At 42.9% G+C, this 21,209-nt stretch overlaps 2 protein-coding genes across 3 annotated transcripts in view; one reads left to right on the top strand and one right to left on the bottom strand.

The window, feature by feature from the left end:
- Positions 1-187: 187 nt before the first annotated feature.
- Positions 188-11,471, bottom strand: cog2 (component of oligomeric golgi complex 2). Of its 2 annotated transcripts, none has more exons than XM_021576311.3 (18): positions 11,231-11,471; positions 10,739-10,900; positions 10,346-10,411; positions 10,138-10,218; positions 8,289-8,392; positions 7,175-7,283; positions 6,865-7,044; positions 6,319-6,443; positions 5,654-5,780; positions 5,296-5,435; positions 4,636-4,697; positions 4,348-4,499; positions 3,883-4,068; positions 2,697-2,769; positions 2,367-2,509; positions 2,059-2,198; positions 1,498-1,678; positions 188-748 (listed from the first exon to the last, which is right to left on the bottom strand). In XM_021576311.3, exons 1-18 carry the CDS (start codon positions 11,285-11,287, stop codon positions 641-643), a joined length of 2,196 nt encoding a protein of 731 aa, XP_021431986.3. In that variant the 5' UTR covers positions 11,288-11,471; the 3' UTR covers positions 188-640. The 2 variants fall into 2 exon arrangements, with proteins under 2 accessions (XP_021431986.3, XP_021431987.3); XM_021576312.3 differs by having other exon boundaries at positions 10,352-10,411; positions 11,231-11,457.
- A 741-nt stretch (positions 11,472-12,212) lies between these two features.
- LOC110498783 (piggyBac transposable element-derived protein 5) overlaps positions 12,213-21,209 on the top strand; it is a 34,960-nt gene continuing 25,963 nt past the window's right edge. Inside the window, exons 1-2 of the mRNA XM_036956102.2 lie at positions 12,213-12,918; positions 17,251-17,681. Coding sequence (XP_036811997.2) covers positions 12,606-12,918; positions 17,251-17,681 — 744 coding nt within the window. The 5' untranslated portion in view covers positions 12,213-12,605. The remainder of the gene's footprint in view (positions 12,919-17,250; positions 17,682-21,209) is intronic.

Here is a 21,209-nt window from a genome sequence, read left to right as displayed (position 1 = left end):
CTGAAACTTAAAGGTTTAGATAACATGGGGCTAATAATGACAAACCTCTTCGCAAAACCAGACCGTAAATAATGAAGTCGGATCCCTGTCTCTCAAATGAACTGAATGTCACTGAGCTTTATGATATGCCTTATCAGGTCACCCCTCATAACAGCTGAACTTGAATCACATTTACACAACAACATACAAAGATCGAAAGCTTTTATTACCAAGGTTATTACAACTTCGATTCACCTTATTTAAAAAAATGTACAATCTCATCCTTCACCAACTCTGTTCACGATGTACAATATCTTTATCCTTCACTAAAAAAGTAGACCAAGAAGCTGCCCTGGTCTACTTTTTGCCAGTATCTCTTTTGTATGATGACATAACTTGCATTATTGAACGTACAGTGAATTCTCAGGCAGGCATAGAGGGTTAGGGTTAACCCCCTTTGACCCCATTACATTACACATTTGCTGTTATGAACAGTCAGGGGGGTCAGTAAGAAATATTGAATTACTATTGAAAATTAAAATGTTGAAGTTCTCTTGATTTCAATACCATCTTTCATATGATTAGCGTTCAAAATAAATAAGACCCAGTCCCTCATTGTGCTTTCTTCCTTCTATCTACGAGCATTCAGATAGGTGCAGGATTATGGTCCAGCCTGCTCTGATGGAGTCACGTCCTGTGCTCCTTGGACCAAGTCATTTAGTGTTGAGAACATGGTGATGTCGGCAGGTTGCAGACCCATCTTCTGAATCTGTCATGGGAAACAAACATCAAATGTTATTTGTCACATACACCGAATACAACAGGTGTAGGTAGACCTTACAGTGAAATGCTTACTTACAAGCCCTTAACCAATAATACAGTTAAGAAAAATACCCAAAGAAAAGTAACAAATAAAACAAATAATTAAAGAGCAGCAGTAAAATAACACTAACTAAATAACACTAACGAGACTATATACAGGGGGTACCGGTACAGAGTCAATGTGCGAATTGCACGCCCAATTTTTCAGTTTTTGATTTGTTAAAAAAGTTTGAAATATCCAATAAATGTCGTTCCACTTCATGATTGTGTCCCACTTGTTGTTGATTCTTCACAAAAAAATACAGTTTTATATCTTTATGTTTGAAGCCTGAAATGTGGCAAAAGGTCGCAAAGTTCAAGGGGGGGGGGGGGGGGGGGGGGGCAATTCAAATAGATGTTTAGATGTTGTTTAGATGTTTAGGAGTCTTATGGCTTGGGGGTAGAAGCTGCTTAGAAGCCTCTTGGACCTAGACTTGGCGCTCCGGTACCGCTTGCCGTGCGGTAGCAGAGAGAACAGTCGATGACTCGGGTGGCTGGAGTCTTTGTGGTATTGGAGGCTTACCATCACAACAATTATATTCTGGGGTTTTCCTGACCTGCCTTCCCATTGTTTGAGTTAAACATACTGTCTTTCTATAACATAGACAAAGGACAAATACAAGATAAGTTGGTGTTCTCTAACAGGGTGAACCCTACCTGCTCTCCCAGGTACTCCACATCCAAGGCCAGCTGCAGGCGGATCTTGCTGTCATCCGTGGGGCCTCCAGTGGTACCTATCGTGTTGGTGGTTGCCGTTTTCCTCGCTTGCTTCAGTCTCTTTAAACTTTCCTCCATTTTTTTTACGGAACTCAAAACATCTGATATGGTTTCAAAATATCTGCCCAATGTCAAGATGGAAAATTAGTATTGTGTGCTTGGTGGAGCAGACCAAAAAGCTACTTAAGTTTGTGAGGTTGACTGTCCTTGAATTCAATTCAATTGTTAGTTTGTGTCCTTGTGTGGTGCCATTCTTAGGACAAAACATTGTGACTCACTGCACTGGCCCTAGAGAGTCAACCTCATTTTATTAAATATTATTATAACACGTTACCAGGACTAAAAACTTTGGCATGCATTCAAATTGAAAGCTGTATATGTGGACTAGAATTATCTTCACAGGATCTTATTTTCCCATTCATGAAGTGGTCTCCAGCTATCTCTTACAGTATACTGTACTTGCCTACACAGGAAGTCTAACAGACAGCAGAGTCCCCCTACCTGTGAGTGCAGTCATTGAGTGCGACCCGTAGCCAGTCCTGGGCAATGGAGGGCTTCACCATGTCTTTGGAGTCGCTCAGGAGCTGGTGCAGCGGCCGCAGGGCGTTGTCCATGTAGGCAGAAGCTCTGAAGGGAACTTCCTATACAGTAGATGAAGAACAGGCACATATTTTCAAGCTTGTGACTGTGGTGCACTTTTCAATATTTTGGTACTATACAGCAGATGTTCTCTAATAATCTCAGTAACGTTGAAGCCTAATGGGAGCACTGCTCCATTGTCTTGGGAGGATGACGGCAGGCCTTCTCACTTTGTTGGTCCTTCGGTATAGTCGGGGGACCTCAGAGGCACTCTTCAGGAAGCGAAAGCACCTCTCAGTTAAATGCTGAGTCATCTTGCTGTTCAGGGTGGGAATGCAGCCAGACAGGGAGGCTTTGGAGTCTTCTAGGGCCTCTGGGGAGAGAACACAGGGCATGGAAGGACACTTGTCAAAAAGACAATCAAAAGGCACTATATCAACTGACTTGCAGTAAGAGAACGGTAACAGCTGATGGAATAAGTATCATGATTGAACACTGTCTGGAGCAAGGTATCAGTTTGTGCATTTAATCTTTCAAGCATGATGATGATGATGACATACCTCCAACAATTACAACGTTTTTGTACCCAATGACCTCCAGTTTCTGCATAATCATCTTAGAAAGTTCCGGAATCTGTGAGAAAGGCAAATGTTTAATGGTAAAGAAAACTAATGATGCAAAAATAACAAGGTTAACGCAATTGCATATCTATGTAATGTTGCCTACCCCTAAAAGTAATTCTTAAAATTAAAAACCACATCTATTAAGAAATGTGTGATTTATTTTTGTCTTCTTGGAAGGTAAAACTGACCTCATAAAACTGACCATCCTACCGATGCTCGACTTTGGCGATGTCATTTACAAAATAGCCTCCAACACTCTACTAAACTAATTGGATACAGTCTATCACAGTGCCATCCATTTTGTCACCAAAGCCCCATATACAACCCACCACGGCGACCTGTACGCTCTCGTTGGTTGGCCCTCGCTTCAAACTCGTTGCCAAACCCACTGGCTCCAGGTCATCTACAAGTCTCTGCTAGGTAAAGCCCCGCCTTATCTCAGCTCACTGGTCACCATAGTAGCACCCACCCGTAGCACACGCTCCAGCAGGTATATCTCACTGTTCACCCCCAAAGCCAATTCTTCCTTTGGCCGCCATTCCTTCCAGTTCTCTGCTGCCAATGACTGGAACAAACTGCAAAAATCACTGAAGCTGGAGACCCATATCTCCCTCACTAGCTTTAAGCACCAGGTGTCAAAGCAGCTCACATATCACTGCACCTGTACATAGCCCATCTGTAAATAACCCATCCAACCACCTCATCCCCATACTGTATTTATTTCATTTGTCTTGCTCCTTTGCACCACAGTATCTCTACTTGCACATTCATCTTCTGCACATCTACCATTCCAGTGTTTAATTGCTATATTGTAATTACTTCACCACCATGGCCTATTTATTGCCTTACCTCTCTTATCCTACCTCATTTGTACATGCTGTATATAGACATTTCTACTGTATTATTGACTATGTTTGTTTATTCCACGTGTAACTCTGTGTTGTTGTACGTGTCGAACTGCTTTGCTTTATCTTGGCCAGGTCGCAGTTGCAAATGAGAACTTGTTCTCAACTAGCCTACCTGGTTAAATAATGGTGAAATAAAATTACATTTAAAAAATACAGTACAAAACTTAATTGGCTTATTTTGCAGGATCTTGGTCATGATTGGTCCATATCACTACCTGGTCCTGTAGTTTGTCCACATCGGAGGCTATAAAAACCAGCTGTTTGGTAGATAGGGTTGCTGGGCTGCCACTCTCACTGCCCCCATCATCCTGAGAGGTGCGACTGGACGTGGAGGAGGCGGAGCTGGGGAGGGGCCTCACAGGGTCTTTACTGACCTCCATGGAGGGAGATTTAGTCAGCATCTAGGAGACAGGGTCCAGAAACACCAATCATGACAACTTAATAGGACCAGCATTTCCTTTCATAGTATTCACATGTTCATTCCTGCTGCTTTAAAACACTGGAATACTGACATATGCTGCAGGCTACATTGAAAAATAGATGAATAGAGGTGTCACTGAATCCATAGACACTATGTACACTAGCATTAATATTGTAGTGGAAAGGTTGGGTTTCCATGTTGGAGGAATTTTGGGTTGCCCTGTTTGAGGAAAGTTGGGTTCCCATGTTGGAGGCTGTACCTCAGTGAGGAACTTGGAGTAGCGTGAGATGAGCTGCAGGGTGAGCTTCCAGAAGCGGTGAGACAACGGGGGCAGGTAGACCTTCTCCGCCCAGCACCTGACCAAGCTGTTCCACAGCACCTGGGACACCAGCAGGTGGTAGCAGCTGCCCGCTGAGGAATAGAGTGTGTAAGGGGGGGGGGGGGGGTGTAGGGAGCAGGTAATAAAAGCCAGCATGTAATATTGCCTTTTGTGGTAATGAAATATAACTTATCCATTTATACATGAAAGTTGAATATAGCTACTAACCTGGTGCTGCCTCTAACCCATCAGCAATAGCATTCTCTAAACATGCAGCAATTTCCTTGTACCTGTGACAAAGATCGGGAACAACAAGTTAATGCATCGCTATTAAACACGTATAAGCTAGCTTGCTTATTTTGAGCAAAACAGTTCTAAATTGATTTTTCCAATCTCCATTTTTGTAGAAATGGTATTGCAAAAGAGGATGATTATTCTTTACAATAAGATAAATAACATAGCGCATTCTCAAAACAATCTTGACTGTAAAACAGATAACAGCCATTACACAACATGCAGCTGTGATGGAATTGAAAGCACACAATTTGAAGCATGATAGACTTTCCATTGTGAAATGTGCAGAGGCTGGTTGACAAACAGTGCAAGGCACAGAGAGTCCAACAACCTTCACGTTGACTCTATAGAGGATCAATATTTCCTTAGACGGGGTATTCATCAGGAGCCTTGTGTTGGACACAGTTACTTCTAACCCGTAACTGTCATCTTCTTATCTCTATGCGTAACATGATATCAGCACAACATCCAGGAAGTTAAACTGATGACTGGACATCAGCAGGGTAGGTGACAATTAAATGGTGCAAAATCAAGCACAGAAGGTCAGTACAGGATGCACAGAAGTCAAAGGTCATGGAGCACGCAGCTACTCACCGGAGCTGGAAGTAGACAGGTAGGTTCCACTTGTTGTGGAAGCTCTGATAGGAGGCGTGAGCTCTCAGTCTCCTCACACTGGCTTGGGAGCCACACTGCCTATCAAACTTCCTCACAAAGTCCATGCTGATTGTGTACCTCTGCAAAATAGATACAGACATGAACCGAATGAGAATCTGGTCACTCTCTCCTACTAGTAGAGTAGGACTTGTCAGGGTCAGTGTTTCCATTACTATTTCCATTGTATTTCCAAGCTCTGTTGAACACTGCCAAAGAGACTGGCTTCTAATGGTTTTATATGACGCCATAGGACTACTTTGATGACAGAAGAACGAGATTGGGTCGTTACAGTATGTACCTCATAAAAGGTGTCAGGGTTGCCCGCGTTGAAGAGAGAGGGGATTCTCTCCTCGATACCTTTGATGATTTCAGGCCAAACGGAGTTCACCAAGAAGTCGTATCCAGGCACTATGTCTGCCTTTTCACTGGACAGACAGCAGAAAGCAAAGACATGAGAAAGAACAAATAAAAAATTCATAGGTTATGAACGTAACTCAAATAAAATTGTATTTGTCACACGCGCCGTGAAATGCTTACTTACAAGCCCTTATTAATCAACTAGACAGTCTTACTAAAATAGAGTTAAGAAAATGTTTACTAAATAAACTAAAGTAAATGTAAATAGTCCGGGTGGCCGTTTGATTAATTGTTCAGCAGTCTTATGGCTTGGAGCTAGAAGCTGTTAAGGAGCCTTTTGGACCTAGGCTTGGCGCTCCGGCACCGCTTGCCGGTGCGATAGCGGAGAAAACAGTTCATGACTTGGGTGACTGGAGTCTTGGAGAATTATTTGGGCCTTCCTCTGACCCTGCCTAGTATAAAGGTCCTGGATGTCAGAATGTGATGTACTTGGCTGTACGCACTACCCTCTGTAGTGCCTTATGGCCATTAAACCATATACTTTCTTATATCTGTCGGGAGAAATGCCTTCAGAACATTGACATCCAGCTCAGCTATGGCGGGTACCTTGAAATGGCCATTCCAGTCACCTCGCGCAGCAGTCTACAGTGATGCGGCACAAACTCTAAGAGCTTGGTGTACATTATTTGAAGGCCATTGGGGGTGGACTTGACCAGCTGTTCAACGATGACCTGTTGACAACAAAATAGTCAGGTGAAGTACTGTTTATGTAGAGGAAGCATAGAATTCATCTCTGAAGAAGAACACAGTACATTAAGTTCTTGAATTGTCCATTTCCGCATCATTTCGTAAATATATTGGTGAGCTGGACACTAAGAGAGTGTCCCAGAAACCAGATTAAGTTTACGCCTGGACTTAAATGCCATTAGAAATCATGATTGTTAGTCCAGGAGTAGGCTTAATCTGGATATGGGACACCAGCCCTAAACTCTCTTCTTTATATGCTATTTAGCAGATGCTTTACAGTCATGCGTGCATACACATGGGTGGTCCCGGGAATCGAACTCACATTCCTGGCGTTGCAAGTACCATGCTCTACCAACTGAGCATACAGGACCTAATCCTGACTGTTCCGCTCCAACACAACCTCACCTCATCCATGTAGGGCTTGACCAGGACTTGTCCCACCAGCGCCTCTGCGTCCCTGGTCTTGTCGATGGTGGCGTAAGTGCGTAGGCAGTGACGCACAATATCCACATTGGAGGTCTGGAGGCCCTGTATAAGGAGCCCCTCCAAAGACTGCTGTAGCATGGACGTGATGCCGGAAATACGCTACAACACAGATCGTACGACACAGTGTCAGTAAAATAATCTTGGGCAGGCACGGCCATTTTCAACCATTAACCTTAATCTAGTTTGTGTACTGAAAATCAACCCCAGAAATGCAATGGTGCTGACTTACAGGCCTGACTTTGTCCAGCAGGGGCATGCCCTTGCTTTGGACAGCATGGAACTGCAGCTGGTTGAACTCTGTGGCAATCCGCTCCAGAATCTGGCCAGCTAAGAGAGGACTACAAAGCAAAAAAAACAGCAAACTTAGAAACTGAAACATACACCAATATATAGAATACATAACATGATGAATATAGCTGACATAGCTACAGGGATAGGGGTAGGCCCTGAAATGCTGGCTGCATGCCATATTCTCAGAAAAATTAAAAGCAAGGTCAAAATTAAAGTTTCAGTCGGGGATCTTAAGCACATATTGTACGAATAGAATACGTAACATATCATAAGAATTGCCCAAAAAAGGATGTAAACATATCACATGAAGTGGATGACATAGTACACAATTGAATCTCGGTTACACAAAAGTAAAATTATCTGGGAAAAGTTAGCAAATTATTATTATTTTTACTTCTGGAGGAAATGCAGGAGGAAATGCAGTTAATAATTGTGAGTCTCCTCCCTCGCTAATGGAAAAACTTTCGGCCAAACCCCTCCCTTACACTAACTTAGCCCGTGTTTATCATGGTCAAAAAGCACATTTTGCTATTCATGAATTTTTACGATATAGCCAAATTTGACTTTGTGGCTGTGGAATCTAATGGAAACGTTTATCATCCGTACACAGGTACTGCACCAGTTTACGCACCGCCTTCGCCCAATCCCGATTCGTCCAAATAATCTATACACAATTGAATGAAGTAGCACAAAAAAAATGGGGACCCGTTTTGGCTAGTGAGCACCACTTTCAAGACTACTGGTTTAAATTACACAAATGTTCCGGAGCATCACTTGTTTTGGTACTTTTTATGCCTTTTTCTCCCCAATTTCATGATATCCAATTGGTAGTTACAGTCTTGTCCCATCGATTCAACTCCTGTACGGACTCGGGAGAGGCCAAGGTCGAGAGCCATGCATCCCTGGAGAATCACTTTAAAAAAATGGGGTAATGGCTTCTTTCTGTGACCTTGCCTCATCAGTAACTTAGATGCATCCGTATGGTAGAGACTATAATATGTCATATCAGCAAAAAGCTGATACAATCCTTTTTTTTTTTTTTTTTTACATACCTGCTTATCTCAAGAGATGTTGAGTCTTTTGAGTTCTGAGAATGTAGGATTTTTTCAATCTTCTCTACTGATCGAACAACTTGGATGAGTCTTGTGACACACATCTTGTATAGGGGAACAAAACATTAGAAACATGACTGTTTAAACAGACTCATCTCTAGCATCCAGCTACACACATACAAATATACTGTATTTTACAGAAACACAAATGTCTGAAATGGTAGACATACACTATATTTTAAAAAAGTATGTGGACACCCATTCAAATTAGTGGATTCAGCTATTTCAACCACACCCGTTGCTGTCAGGTGTATAAAATCGAGCACACAGCCATGCAATCTCCATAGACAAACATTGACAGTAGAATGACCTTACTGAAAAGCTCAGTGACTTTCAAAGTGGCACTGTCATAGGATGCCACCTCTCCAACAAGTCAGTTCGTCAAATTTCTGCCCTACTAGAGCTGCACCAGCTTCTGTAAGTGCTGTTGTTGTGAAGTTGAAACATGTAGGAGCAACAACGTCTCAGCCGCGAAGTGGTAGGCCACACAAACTCACAGAACGGGACCGCCAAGTGCTGAAGCATAAAAATCGTCTGTCCTCGGTTGCAACACTCACTAACGAGTTCCAAACTGCCTCTGGAAGCGACATCAGCACAATACCTGTTCGTCGGGAGCTTCATGAAATGGGTTTCCATGGCCGTGCAGCCGCACACAAGCCTAAGACCACCATGCGTAATGATAAGCGTCGGCTGGAGTGGTGTAAAGCTCGCCACCATTGGAAATGCGCTCTCTAGCGTGATGAATCACGCTTCACCATCTGGCAGTCCAATTTTTTATGGTTTGGGCTAGGTCCCTTCGTTCCAGTGAAGGGAAATCTTAACTCTACAGCATACAATGACATTCTAGACGATTCTGTTCTTCCAACTTTGTGGCAACCGTTGGGGAAGGCCCTTTCCTGTTTCAGCATGAAACACAAAGCGAAGTCCATACAGAAATTGTTTGTTGAGGCCTCCCGAGTGGCGCAGCAGTTTAAGGCACTAGATCGCAGTTCTAGAAGGGTCACTACAGACTTGAGTTCAATCCTGGGCTGTATCACAACTGGCCGTGATCGGGAGTTCCATGGGGCGGTACACAATAAGCCCAGCGTCGTCTGGGTTAGGGGAGGGTCTGGCCAGGGGGGGTTTACTTGGCTCATCGCGCACTAGTGACTCCTTGTGGCGGGCCCGGCGCCTGCAGGCTGACCTCTGTGGTCTGGTGAACAGTGTTTTCTCCGACACTGGCTTCCGGGTTAAGTGGGTGGGTGTTGTTTCGGAGGACATGACTTGACCTTCGCCTCCCGAGCCCGTTGGGGAGTTGCAGCGATGAGACAAGATTGAAATTGGGGAGGAAATGGGGGTAAAATACAACAACAAAAATATAATAATGGTTTGTCGAGATCGGTGTGGAAGAACATGACTGGCCTGCACAGTGCCTTGACCTCAAACCCACTGAAAACTTTTGGGATGAATTGGAATGTCGACTGAGAGCCAGGCCTAATCACCCAACATCAGTGCTCGAACTCACTAATGCTCGTGGCTGAATGGAAGAAAGTGCCTGCAGCAATGTTCCAACATCTAGCGGAACACCTTCCCAGAAGAGTGGAGGCTGTTATAGCAACAAAGGGGGGACCAAATACATATTAATGCCCATGATTTTGGAATGAGATGTCCGACACGCAGGTGTCCATATACTTTGCGTCCTGTAGTGTATAACCTTGAGAGCACCACGTTATGAGTCATAATACCCATAAAACCCAGAGGTCAAACGCATACTTTTGGTCATGTAGTGTATAAATCCAGGTTAACAAACCTTTTTGTTTTGCAAGTCATCTTGCTTTGATAGCTGGTTGTCAATGGCTTGGATCACCTCACTTACAGATGTTCTCAAGCTCTGAAAAAAATAAAGGGAGAAAGATACAACATATATAAATAGGACAAAGTGTGTGACCAAGTCAACAGCAATGAAGGTGAAATCAATGTATCATAATATGAAAAAAAGAGTCAAACAGAGCACATACCAGTACCTCTTCCTGCAACTGACCGAGTGGTACTGATAGCTGGTTCAGGGCTTTGTCCATTCCAACCTAAATAGATGATACATCAAGTATGCCCATTATTCTCTAACTACTACTGTAGTTATTAGGCCTAATTTACATTTAAAAGTCCTGATCTTAGCTGGAGCAACTGTTTGAAAGAACAAACAGGCATCTCATCTTCACACCCATTTAGATTGCTACATCCATACTGAGCAGATTCTGCTGATGCTCCCAGTTTCTTTCAAGTGACATCATTATAAAATAGGATTGCCAACTTGTTATTTGGCTATAAATGCATGGTTGTAACGTTCATTAATGCCACGTATGGGTGGGGGACACTGCAGCATCTTGGACCTGACAGCCATAGGAACCTACCAGATTGGTGGAGAGGTTGACAAAGTCTGCATAGTCTTTGTTGATGAGCTCCACCATGGCTGTTTTGAGCAGTTTGTAATACATCTCAAGGTCCTCGCGCATCTCCTCCAGCTGGACATGCTTTCTGCAATCAGCAACAAACTGATCCACGTCGAAGTCATCCTGAATGCAACAGAATATGAAGAAGAAAACATGTATCATGATTGATCATGTAGTTAACGTTAGCTAGCCAATGCTTATGCAAAATCTGTCCAGCAGAAACTAACTTGATTGCTGCTTGCCATTTCTAAATCGGGCATTAACAGTTTGATGAAGAAGGTAGATAGCTAAATACGAGGAGACAAATTTAGGCGTATATAATTAGTGTCTTTTCAAGATGTGATAACATGGAATGAAGCCAGTTTGGCTGATCACTGTTAGCTGACCTATGGCAATACAAGCTAACGTTAGCTTGGAAAAGTGACATTATCTTAGCTACTGTTAGCTAACTACCTTCATAAACACGTCCTTGTCGAAACAGAGAGAATCCGGCCCCTTTGGCAGATTCATTTTTCTTTCGTACTATCCTTGAAATCGATAAAGGCTGGACATGTAGTTATAATATAAAGTTTACAAAAAAGGTTGCTAAATCATTTCTGAAGAGGGGAAAAATACTGAAATTATACTTCCGCAAACATGGCAATGTACCACCACAGATAGAACAATGAGACAGATATTTCACCGGATGTATAATGTGAAGCATCCGGTTGGTGTTTCCACTCACTACCAAATATGGTGACGAGAGGAAGTCCATTGGCCAGCATTGGGAGAAGATTTTTCTCATTTATGAAACATTTGATCTCAATGCAGTTTTATTTTTCCAAAACTAGTATCTGTTACAGAGTGGGCTACGTTTTGTAGACTTTAACTTGTGCCAAAGTTTTTTTTTTAATTAGTAGTTTAGGAGTGCAAGGGCAAATTGAGTTATTGCACACGCGCACTTCAAAGAAAATATGCAACTACATTGTAGAACGCGCCAATAGGCTGTCGCTAGCTCGTGCTTGGATCTGGCAACCTCCTTGCGTGTTCTGCACACTATGATTCATTTTCTATCTTGGGTTAGTTATAAAAATCTTTGGTACCATACCAACAAGTAAGATGACTGGGGCGACCCCGTCTATTGCACCCCCACAGGGCGCCAAGGGTAACGTTGTTTGTTTTATTCTAAGCATGGTGGTCTTAGAAACAGATTTTATCATACAAATCCTGACCTGCTGTTGCTCTCCTTTTCACAGGATATCATTCAACATTTTCAAAAATGACTTTAAATAGTTCCTGTTATTGCAATGTCATTGAATAATCATACATGTATTTTATATTCATATCATAAGCAAAAAATCAATTTATGGGGTTCTAACAGCATCAGAACACAATTCTGCTGTAATACCGTAAGATTTGACGTTACAGTGAGATAACAACGCTATTGGCCAGTACAGGAGAGCAACCAGGTCAGCTGACATGTAGATACCGCGTATTCTGTGAGGTCTCTACATAGTACGAGCCACCAACGAAATTGCTGGCCCAACCAGGATGCGCAGAGAGTGATAAATATTGATTATTTCGGTCTCTGTGCGCAGCGCGGAGGGGAACTTCAGTAGCCTTGATGAGGACAGCTCCCCTCCGGTCGATGCTTTGAAGAAAGGGGAGAGCCGAAGTTATCGCATCACAAGTCAAGTCTGCAGTAGGCCTAGCATAATTATCAAACGCGCACAGTGGGGAGTGGACTGTCATCTCCCGTGGGTAGGTGTGTGTGGCACGGGTTTTTCCCAGTATAGTTGCATGCCGAATATTGTGCGGTGTGGTAAGCTACCCAGTGCATCGACGAGCGATGGCGGAATGTGGAATGAAGGCGCTGTCTGTCCTGGAGGCGGCCCGCTCACGCTACGAGAGCTTGCAGATTTCAGATGATGTTTTTGGGGAATCGGGAGATGACAGTAGCGACAATCCCTTTTACAGCACTTCGGGTGACTCGAATTCGGATAACTGTTGCTTGGAGGCCGGGGATGATCAAAGGGCAGGTGAGACTGGGAATTGTCAAAACGGAGGTCCACCCGGGTCTATCTCAACGACTCAAGCAGAGGAGGATGGATGGAGCGACACACTGCAAGATATCACGGTGCCCCCCTACAACGACACATATGGTATGTCATTTCAAGAATAAAGCCTGGCTTGAATGAATAGGTTAAGGTCATTATCTCCATCGTGTGTGTGTGTGTGTGTGTGTGTGTGTGTGTGTGTGTGTGTGTGTGTGTGTGTGTGTGTGTGTGTGTGTGTGTGTGTGTGTGTGTGTGTGTGTGTGTGTGTGTGTGTGGAGGGGCGTGTGGAGGGGCGTGCGTGTCCATCTAATGAGTAGCCTATGATTGTAGGTCCTGATTGAACAGCAGGCCCAGAGAGTGAGAGAGGAAAAAAGACAAAGTTTCCTTTTAATAAAGGATCATGACACAATATGGATGAATTGCTTTGAGAATTGTGGCTTATATGATTGGTCAGAATCTTAGAAACAGTGAAGTGGCAGTCTGGGAATGTGGTGGAGACACAGGACAATGAGTAGCTCAGGAAATGGAAATGGGCATAGAGGACATGTTGCAGAGAAGCCTAAGTGAATTAAAGACAATATTGGCACAGAACACATGTTTGAGCACTCTCTGCCTTTCTCTCTCTCTTTCTGGCTATCTCTCTCTCTCTGGCTCTTGCTCTCTCCTTCTGGCTCTAGCTCTCTCGCTCTCTCTCTCTGCCTCTCTCTGCCCTCTCCTCTCTCTCTGCCTCTCTCTCTGCTCTCTCTTCACTCTCTCCAGACACAAATAACATTGTGCAACATCTTTGCCAGTTCGGCCACATGTATTTGCCAACTAAGGCATTGTAGTATGCCAATGCATATTTTGGACCAGCTGCCATTGTAAAGGAATACTGAGCAGTTGCATGTCATGCTTAAAGGGGTAAACCATATTAGTACCAGCAACAACCTAACCAAATATGTAATATTCTTATCCTTACAAATGTCCTGTAAAATTGTCGATGTACTGTATTACAGATGATTATCAGTCATATAGAAGTAAAAAATAGCATTATGGATGTATCACACAACAAGTGTAGGTTGAGGTTCCTGCCTTCATCATTTGAAAGCTCTGTCACTGAGACCAAATGTGACTTGCAAATAAATGCCCCCCTCTCGATAAATGGTGGTCTGGGGGTGCATTGTGCCACTGTCACGACGTGAGAGAAAATCATGCCATCTGCCTGTAGGCTTTGGTATGGGTATCAACACAGGCAGTGACAGGTTCAGGCACAAGGCATTGCTTTGGGAATCACTTCAGCATACAGAAGTCTTTGTACTTTATAGTCTACACTACAGTATGTGTGGCTGTCGCATTCTCCACTAGAGCCTCGTTTGTTTTCTCACACTCACCACCAATAGCATTGGGCCAGTAACCAAAAGGTCGCTGGTTCGAATTCTCAAGCTGGCAAGGTGGAACATTCTGCCCTTGAGCAAGGCAGTTAACCCCCCAACAACACCTACTCCCCAGGCACCGATGACATGGACATCAATTAATGCAGCTCCCCGCACCTCTAATTCAGAGGGGTTGGGTTAAATGAGGAAGACACATTTCGGTTGATTGCGTTAATTTGTGCAATGGACTAGGTATTTTCCTATAAGTTATTTGAGACTTTTGACACAAATGGGAGTGCTGGCAGGTGTATCGAATGAGCAGTAAAAGCTTGACTGCATCAAACCCATTAGTAGATGAGCAAATAGGCAGGACACAGGGCTGATGTGGCCAGGAAAGATGAACATGAGGTGGTTCTGTGGTTCTGTGGTAAGGTTAACTCAACTGAAGGTTTGGATGCAGTAAGCGGGTGCTCACTGAGGACAAGGATATCCAGTGCAAGGTCCCACTAGAGAAACAACATGTTCATGTGGAGCTTGAGATGTGGGTTTGACTCTGCTGACAGAGTAAATATGGGAACATTACTCCTACATACATAAATAAAACCTTTAAAAAATGTCTGCTCAACATGCAGTTTTCATAGGCAAAATGAGAGATTGAGTCTGTATGATTGATATTTAGTCCATTATGAAAATCACACAGCTATAACAGGGATATGGAGTACTTAGTAAGTATGTCCATGGGTCTGAAATGTCATCCTATTGGTTTACATCATTATCCTAGTAAAATCGCTGCGGTGATGCGTATGCACATTAGGACAACCCCCCCCCCCCCCATGGATTACAGTATATTACAGTATATTTTATTACAGTATAATGTATAGCAATATATTATGTCAAATATTTATGATAGAAAGGCTTTATAATCAATTCAGCTCCATTTCACTTTATTGAATGTCACATACGTTATCTTCAATATGTTCCTATTATAAACACTGTACCGCAGTATTTTCAGTCATTTCAGACCTATTCATGTCAAAAAGGTGCAAGTCTGTTTCCGTGCCTGAAAGACTGACATTTGATTTCAAAACCTACATAATCTGAATACCAACCCCCTGCATTTAGTGTGTACATTACTGTAGCTGTAGAATCAGTGTCTTCCCACTTGGCACAGATGTCAATTCAACTTCTATTCCACGTTGGTTCAACGTAATTTTGTTGAAAGGATGTGGAAACAGTGTTGATTCAACCAGTGTGTGCCCGGTGGGTTACTTTTGTGGTAAACACAGCCAACACAGTAATCTTTTCAATCTGAATGATTAATCAATCCTAATAAAAGTGTATCTCTTACAGAATATGTACCATTATATGTTTATGTGGAACTCTCCCATGTGGTTGTTTGTTGCCTGACAGAATACCTTACATCCCAGTTTAAAGATGAGCTATAAAGGCAGGATTATGGGAGAGTAGTATATGCAGTGGTTAGTGAATGCTTTTGAGGCTCCTCTTACTGATGTCTTCAGTAGCAGAAGACTTCTTAAAATCCTTAATCCTATGCTATCAGTTCATGGTGTGGGATAGAAATAATTTATCGTAGTGTGCTGAAAATGTGGGAAAACTCTTCTCAGGATGGAATTCTTAATCAAGGGATTAAAACAATTATATTCCATAAAAAAAATATTTATTATGCATATTATTTTTTATATTACTTTTGTTTACTATATTGCTTATGTGGAAACCTGTATGAATCTGCATCTAAGGCAGTCATGCTGTATTTTGTTATTAAGTTTGAAAGTCTACTGGATTACATTAGTGGTTTTTGAAACAATTTCTGCAGTGTGAGACACCCTTTGGCCTGAAGCCTACTTAGATGTATCTCTCTCTCACAGGCTGGGTTTGAGGAATTGGTGAGCTACAATAGTTACAAACTATACAGGACTAAGTGCCTATATGTAACAACTTGTAGCACAGTCAACCTGGCCTGTACATTCAGTGCAAGAGCAGTAATGTAAAAATCTACTGTATTTATTCAGCAAACGAAACTAGTTAATTTAGCTCCTTTTTAAGACCCAACATTTTCCTTATATCTTAGAGACATTAGAGAGGACATGAGAATCTTCCTTTTAGCTAAATAGCTTTTTAGAAATGGTCTAACCCAAACAGTCTTCCTTACGTGGTTAATTGGGCCTGAATTTAGACTGCTGTTTAGAGACATTTTCTCACTCCAGTAAATGTGCTTGCTACAAGTGAGCCAAGAAAAATAGGTCTGACTCTCTCTCACACGAATAACAGCTGATCATTTTATTACACCTTATGGATCATCAGCTTTTAATTGAAAGAGTCACGCCTGTCAATTCTCTATTAATTGGCTCTAAATGCTAGAGTTCACTGTCTGGAAGACTGTCTAAGTCAGTCTTAAGGGAGGACCGCCTTACCCGAGGTGTGTTTAATCTTACACATTGCCAATTTAGTTAAATGAGAAGGTAAGATTTTCAGTCACCAAGTTGGCCTTGACTTAATTGACATACTAGTTTCCATGCATGTTAATGTCGATGAGTGGGCTTGACCTAAACAAGGTTATAGCTGTCGGCTTGCATAAGCAGGAATTAATTGTGTTTCATCTGACATGTTCGAGACAAGACAATGGCTGTTTTCATCCACGATAGTGTTGTAACATATTATATTAATGAACCATTTCTTCAAGCCCAAAAAGCGGTATTCTTGTTTCGATGACATTATGGTTACTGTCATGTTGAATAGAAGTTGATTGCAGCCCTAGGGTTGACAGTGACCTACAATCCAAATCACAAAGACTGGAAAGAAATGTTGGTTCATATGCAGGCCTACGCGTTTTGCTTTTTTAGAGTACAAAATAACTATGCATAAAAGAGCTCCATACTGTCAAAGTACTGTAATTAACTTAAAAAAAAATCATAGTCGTTTAAAAGTAAGACTCAATTTACAAGTAATGTGTGATTTGATGCTGTCAAATGAAAATAACAATCTGAGGCAGGTTTTGAAGTGGGCGAGTGATGCTTTGACTGCAGCTCCATCATCCGTGTCTCTCTGTCTCTCTCCTTGTCACCAGGCCCTATCCAGAGAATGCCAGCCACAGCCACTTGCATGGACTTCTTCCAGCTCTTTGTGCCCGACAACGCCATCCAAAACATGGTGACGCAGACCAACATGTACGCCAAGAAGTACCAGGAGCGCTTCGGCAGCGACGAGGGCTGGCGGAACGTGACGGCGGCCGAGATGAAGGCCTTCCTGGGCTTCGTGACTTCCACCAGCGTTCACCGCTGTGAGTCAGTGCTCAGTATCTGGAGCAGCGGCTTCTTCAGTAACCGCAGCATTGCACTCAAGATGAGCCAGGCGCGCTTCGAGAAGATCCTCAAGTACTTCCATATCGTGGCCTTCCGCTCCAGCCACAGCAGCCATGGCCTCTACAAGATCCAGCCCTTCCTGGACTCACTGCAGCAGTCGTTCGGCTGCAGCACCTTCCGCCCCTCTCAGACTCAGGTATGGCGCTGGGCTGCTGTGTGAACTGTTTAGCTTTGGACACGTTTAATACAGATGACTAGGGGTTGGAACCAAAAATATTTATTTTCCCCAATTTCTTTTGATCTGTTACACTGTTACGACCAGCAGAATAATGTTCTGAACCGGTCGAACCAAAAAAAGGTATGATTTATATAGTTCCTTTTTTAACCTGTGAAATACACCATTTTTTATAGTTAGCTCATTCATTTACTTCACCAATCAGTGTGGATCGAGGAGGCAAGATAGTTGTTTACATGTGTGATGGGCAGACAAGTGTAGCCTATGGCGCAAGATGTGACTGAAATGTTGCGGGTGGGGAGAGTGCAAGAGTGGGTTAAGGAGGAGGCGCTGGGCATCTTGTTATGACATGCATTATCTGAATTAGGACCACAGAATTATACCTAGGAGGAGCGGCTTCTAGGGAGGAACTTTGAATGTCCTTTGAGCTAGCTAGCTAACAAGCTGGAGCTAGCTACCTATATAGCTTGTGTGTGCAGAGGGGCACCAGAATTAAAAACACATCTTACTTTTTGTAGTTAATAAATTCAATGTGATAACTAGGCCTATAGTATCTTTAACTAGCATTGAAAATGAATCCATTGTTCTCAAGCTAATTAATCTCTCCCTATCTTCTGAATTACACTTGTAACGTCAGTACAGTAGGGGAGGGGCATGTAGCCTAAATATGTACACACACTAGCAAAGATTTTCTGCATTCCGGCAGACACTGGAATATTTTTCTGAGTGACAGAGTGAGGGCTTTGCATAGGTGTTTTGTTGGTGTTTTTTTGTGGGACTAGAAAAAAATGCCTGGAACATAAAATAATGTTATTAAGCAGTTCTCATGCTTTTAAAATAATGGTTCTGTTCCAGAACAGAATGAATCACTTTTGTTCCCGGTTCTGATTCTGTTCCTTGAAAAATGTTTGTTATTTTCCAGTATTCAGTTCTGTTCCCTGAACCGGTTGCAACACCTGCAGATGACAGTTACATTATATAGAGTTAAATTAACCATTTTATATCATAACACCTTTTAGATAATACACATCCGTTATTGTATATTACAGTTCAGTATCCTGCACTGGAAATATTTACAACACAAACAGACACAGGATATTACAGCTTGGTGTACCCAGCTCTGGGTACATTTAGAACAGACTCAAAATACAACACAGGGTTCTTCAGATAGGTAGGTTGTCTTTTGGACAAACATTCCTGGAACAATAGTACATTGTGTCCATGTTTGTCCTAGTTTAGAACAGACTCACAGTTAATATTCAGCTTCCAAAGCAGTGTTCTGTGAAGAGTAAACTTGTTTTCTGTCTAATTAAACTCTATTCAAATGTTAATCTCACATCTGGCAGCAGCTGAATAACATGTATTTGGGTTGTCTAATCAAGAGGGATTGGTTCAGATTCAGAAACAAGCCAATGCACACTGAATATCCTTGCTGCATTTTAAATTGATTGACATGAGGCAATTTGCAACCTCCCATGAAGATTCCACCATCTCTTTCAGAACCTTGGCAATGTGAACTTTTCTGAAAGGAGGACAACCTGTCTGTGTTTCTGTGCCAGGAAGAAGTTGGCTGGGAGGAAGAAGTGGGCTGTGAGGATACGAAGTTGAAATTTTGTTGACCTTACAGAAATAATTACATGTGATTGCCACTGTGTCAGGCCATGTCAGGGATTTCTCATACCTGTCCTCTGTTCTACTTCAGTTTTAAGTTACTGCTTTGACACAGACATCCCAATATGACAATCAAATTAACAACTCATATAACAACCCATATAACAACCAATATAAATCACGGGGTGGCAGGTAGCCTAGTGGTTAGAACGTTGGGCCAGTAACCGAAAGGGATCTGGATTGAATCCCCGAGCTGACAAGGTAAAAAGAAATCAGTCGTTCTGCCCCTGAGCAAGGCAATTAACCCACTGTTCCCCGGGCGCCGAAGACGAGGTTGCCAGGTGCACAGTGTTTCCTCCGACACATTGGTGCGGCTGGCTTCCGGGTTGGATGCGCGCTGTGTTAAGAAGCAGTGCGGCTGGTTGGGTTGTGTATCGGAGGACGCATGACTTTCAACCTTCGTCTCTCCCGAGCCCGTACGGGAGTTGTAGCGATGAGACAAGATAGTAGCAATTTCGACAAACAATTTCTGTATGGACCTTGCTTTGTGCATGGGGCATTGTCATGCTGAAACAGGAAAGGGCCTTCCCCAAACTGTTACCACAAAGTTGGAAGCACAGAATGGTCTAGAATGTTATTGTATGCTGTAACGTTAAGATTTCCCTTACCTGGAACTAAAGGGCCTAGCCCGAACCATGAAAAACAACCCCAGACCATTATTTCTCCTCCACCAAAAATTACAGTTGTCACTATGCATTGGGGCAAGTAGCATTCTCCTGGCATCCTCTAAACCCAGATTTGTCTGTCGGACTGGCAGATGGTGAAGCGGGATTCATCACTCCAGAAAATTATTTTCCACTGCTCCAGAGTCCAATGGTGGCGAGCATTACACCACTCCAGCCAACGCTTGGCATTGTGATCTTAGGCTTGTGTGCAGCTGCTCAGCCATGGAAACCCATTTCATGAAGCTCTCGACAAACAGTTATTGTGCTGACGTTGCTTCCAGAGGCAGTTTGGAACTCGGTAGTGAGTGTTGCAACCCAAGGACAGACTATTTTTACGCTCTACGCTTCAGTACTCTGCGGTCCTGTTCTGTGAGCTTGTGTGGCCTTCCACTTTGCGGCTGAGCCATTGTTGCTCCTAGACGTTTCCACTTCACAATAACAGCACTTAGAGTTGACCGAGGCAGCTCTAGCAGGGCAGAAATTTGACAAACTGTTGTTGGAGAGGTGGCATCTTATGACAGTGCCACATTGAAAGTCAGTAAGCTCTTCAGTAAGGCCATTCTCCTGCCAATGTTTGTCTATGGCAATTGCATGGCTGTGTGCTCCATTGTATACACCTGTCCGCAACAGGTGTGGCTGAAATAGCCCTATCCACTAATTTGAAGCGGTGTCCATACTTTTGTGTATATAGAGTATTTTGTGGAAGTAATACTGGCTTTGTTGGTATGGTATCCTTGGGGGACAAATGTCAATAACTGCCACATCAAACCACATCCCCAAGACTGATATCTAGTTTTTCTTAATGAGCAACAGAGAAACCGGTTGAATCGGTGCATTCATTCGCTCTTTAACCTCTTTGGGCTAGGGGGCAGTATTTTGCCGTCCGGATGAAAAGCATGCCCAAAGTAAACTGCCTGTCAGCTAGGATATGCATATAATTGGTAGATTTGGATAAAACAAAACACAAGTTTCTAAAACTGTTAAAATAATGTCTGTGAGTATAACAGAACTGATATGGCCGGTCGAAACCCCGAGGACAGACCATCCCAAAAAATATTTTTTTTTCAGCCTACCACTGTTTTCAATGACTGTCATGTTTATTATGAGGCGAAATCCTCCCAGATTGCAGTACCTAGGGCTTCCACTAGATGTC

This window comes from Oncorhynchus mykiss, chromosome 20, assembly GCF_057628025.1.
Source record: "Oncorhynchus mykiss isolate SJ-2025 chromosome 20, ASM5762802v1, whole genome shotgun sequence".
Taxonomy (NCBI): Eukaryota; Metazoa; Chordata; class Actinopteri; order Salmoniformes; family Salmonidae; genus Oncorhynchus; species Oncorhynchus mykiss.
The sequence above is the reverse complement of the archived record's forward strand: the minus strand, read 5'-3'. Positions and strand labels throughout refer to the sequence as shown.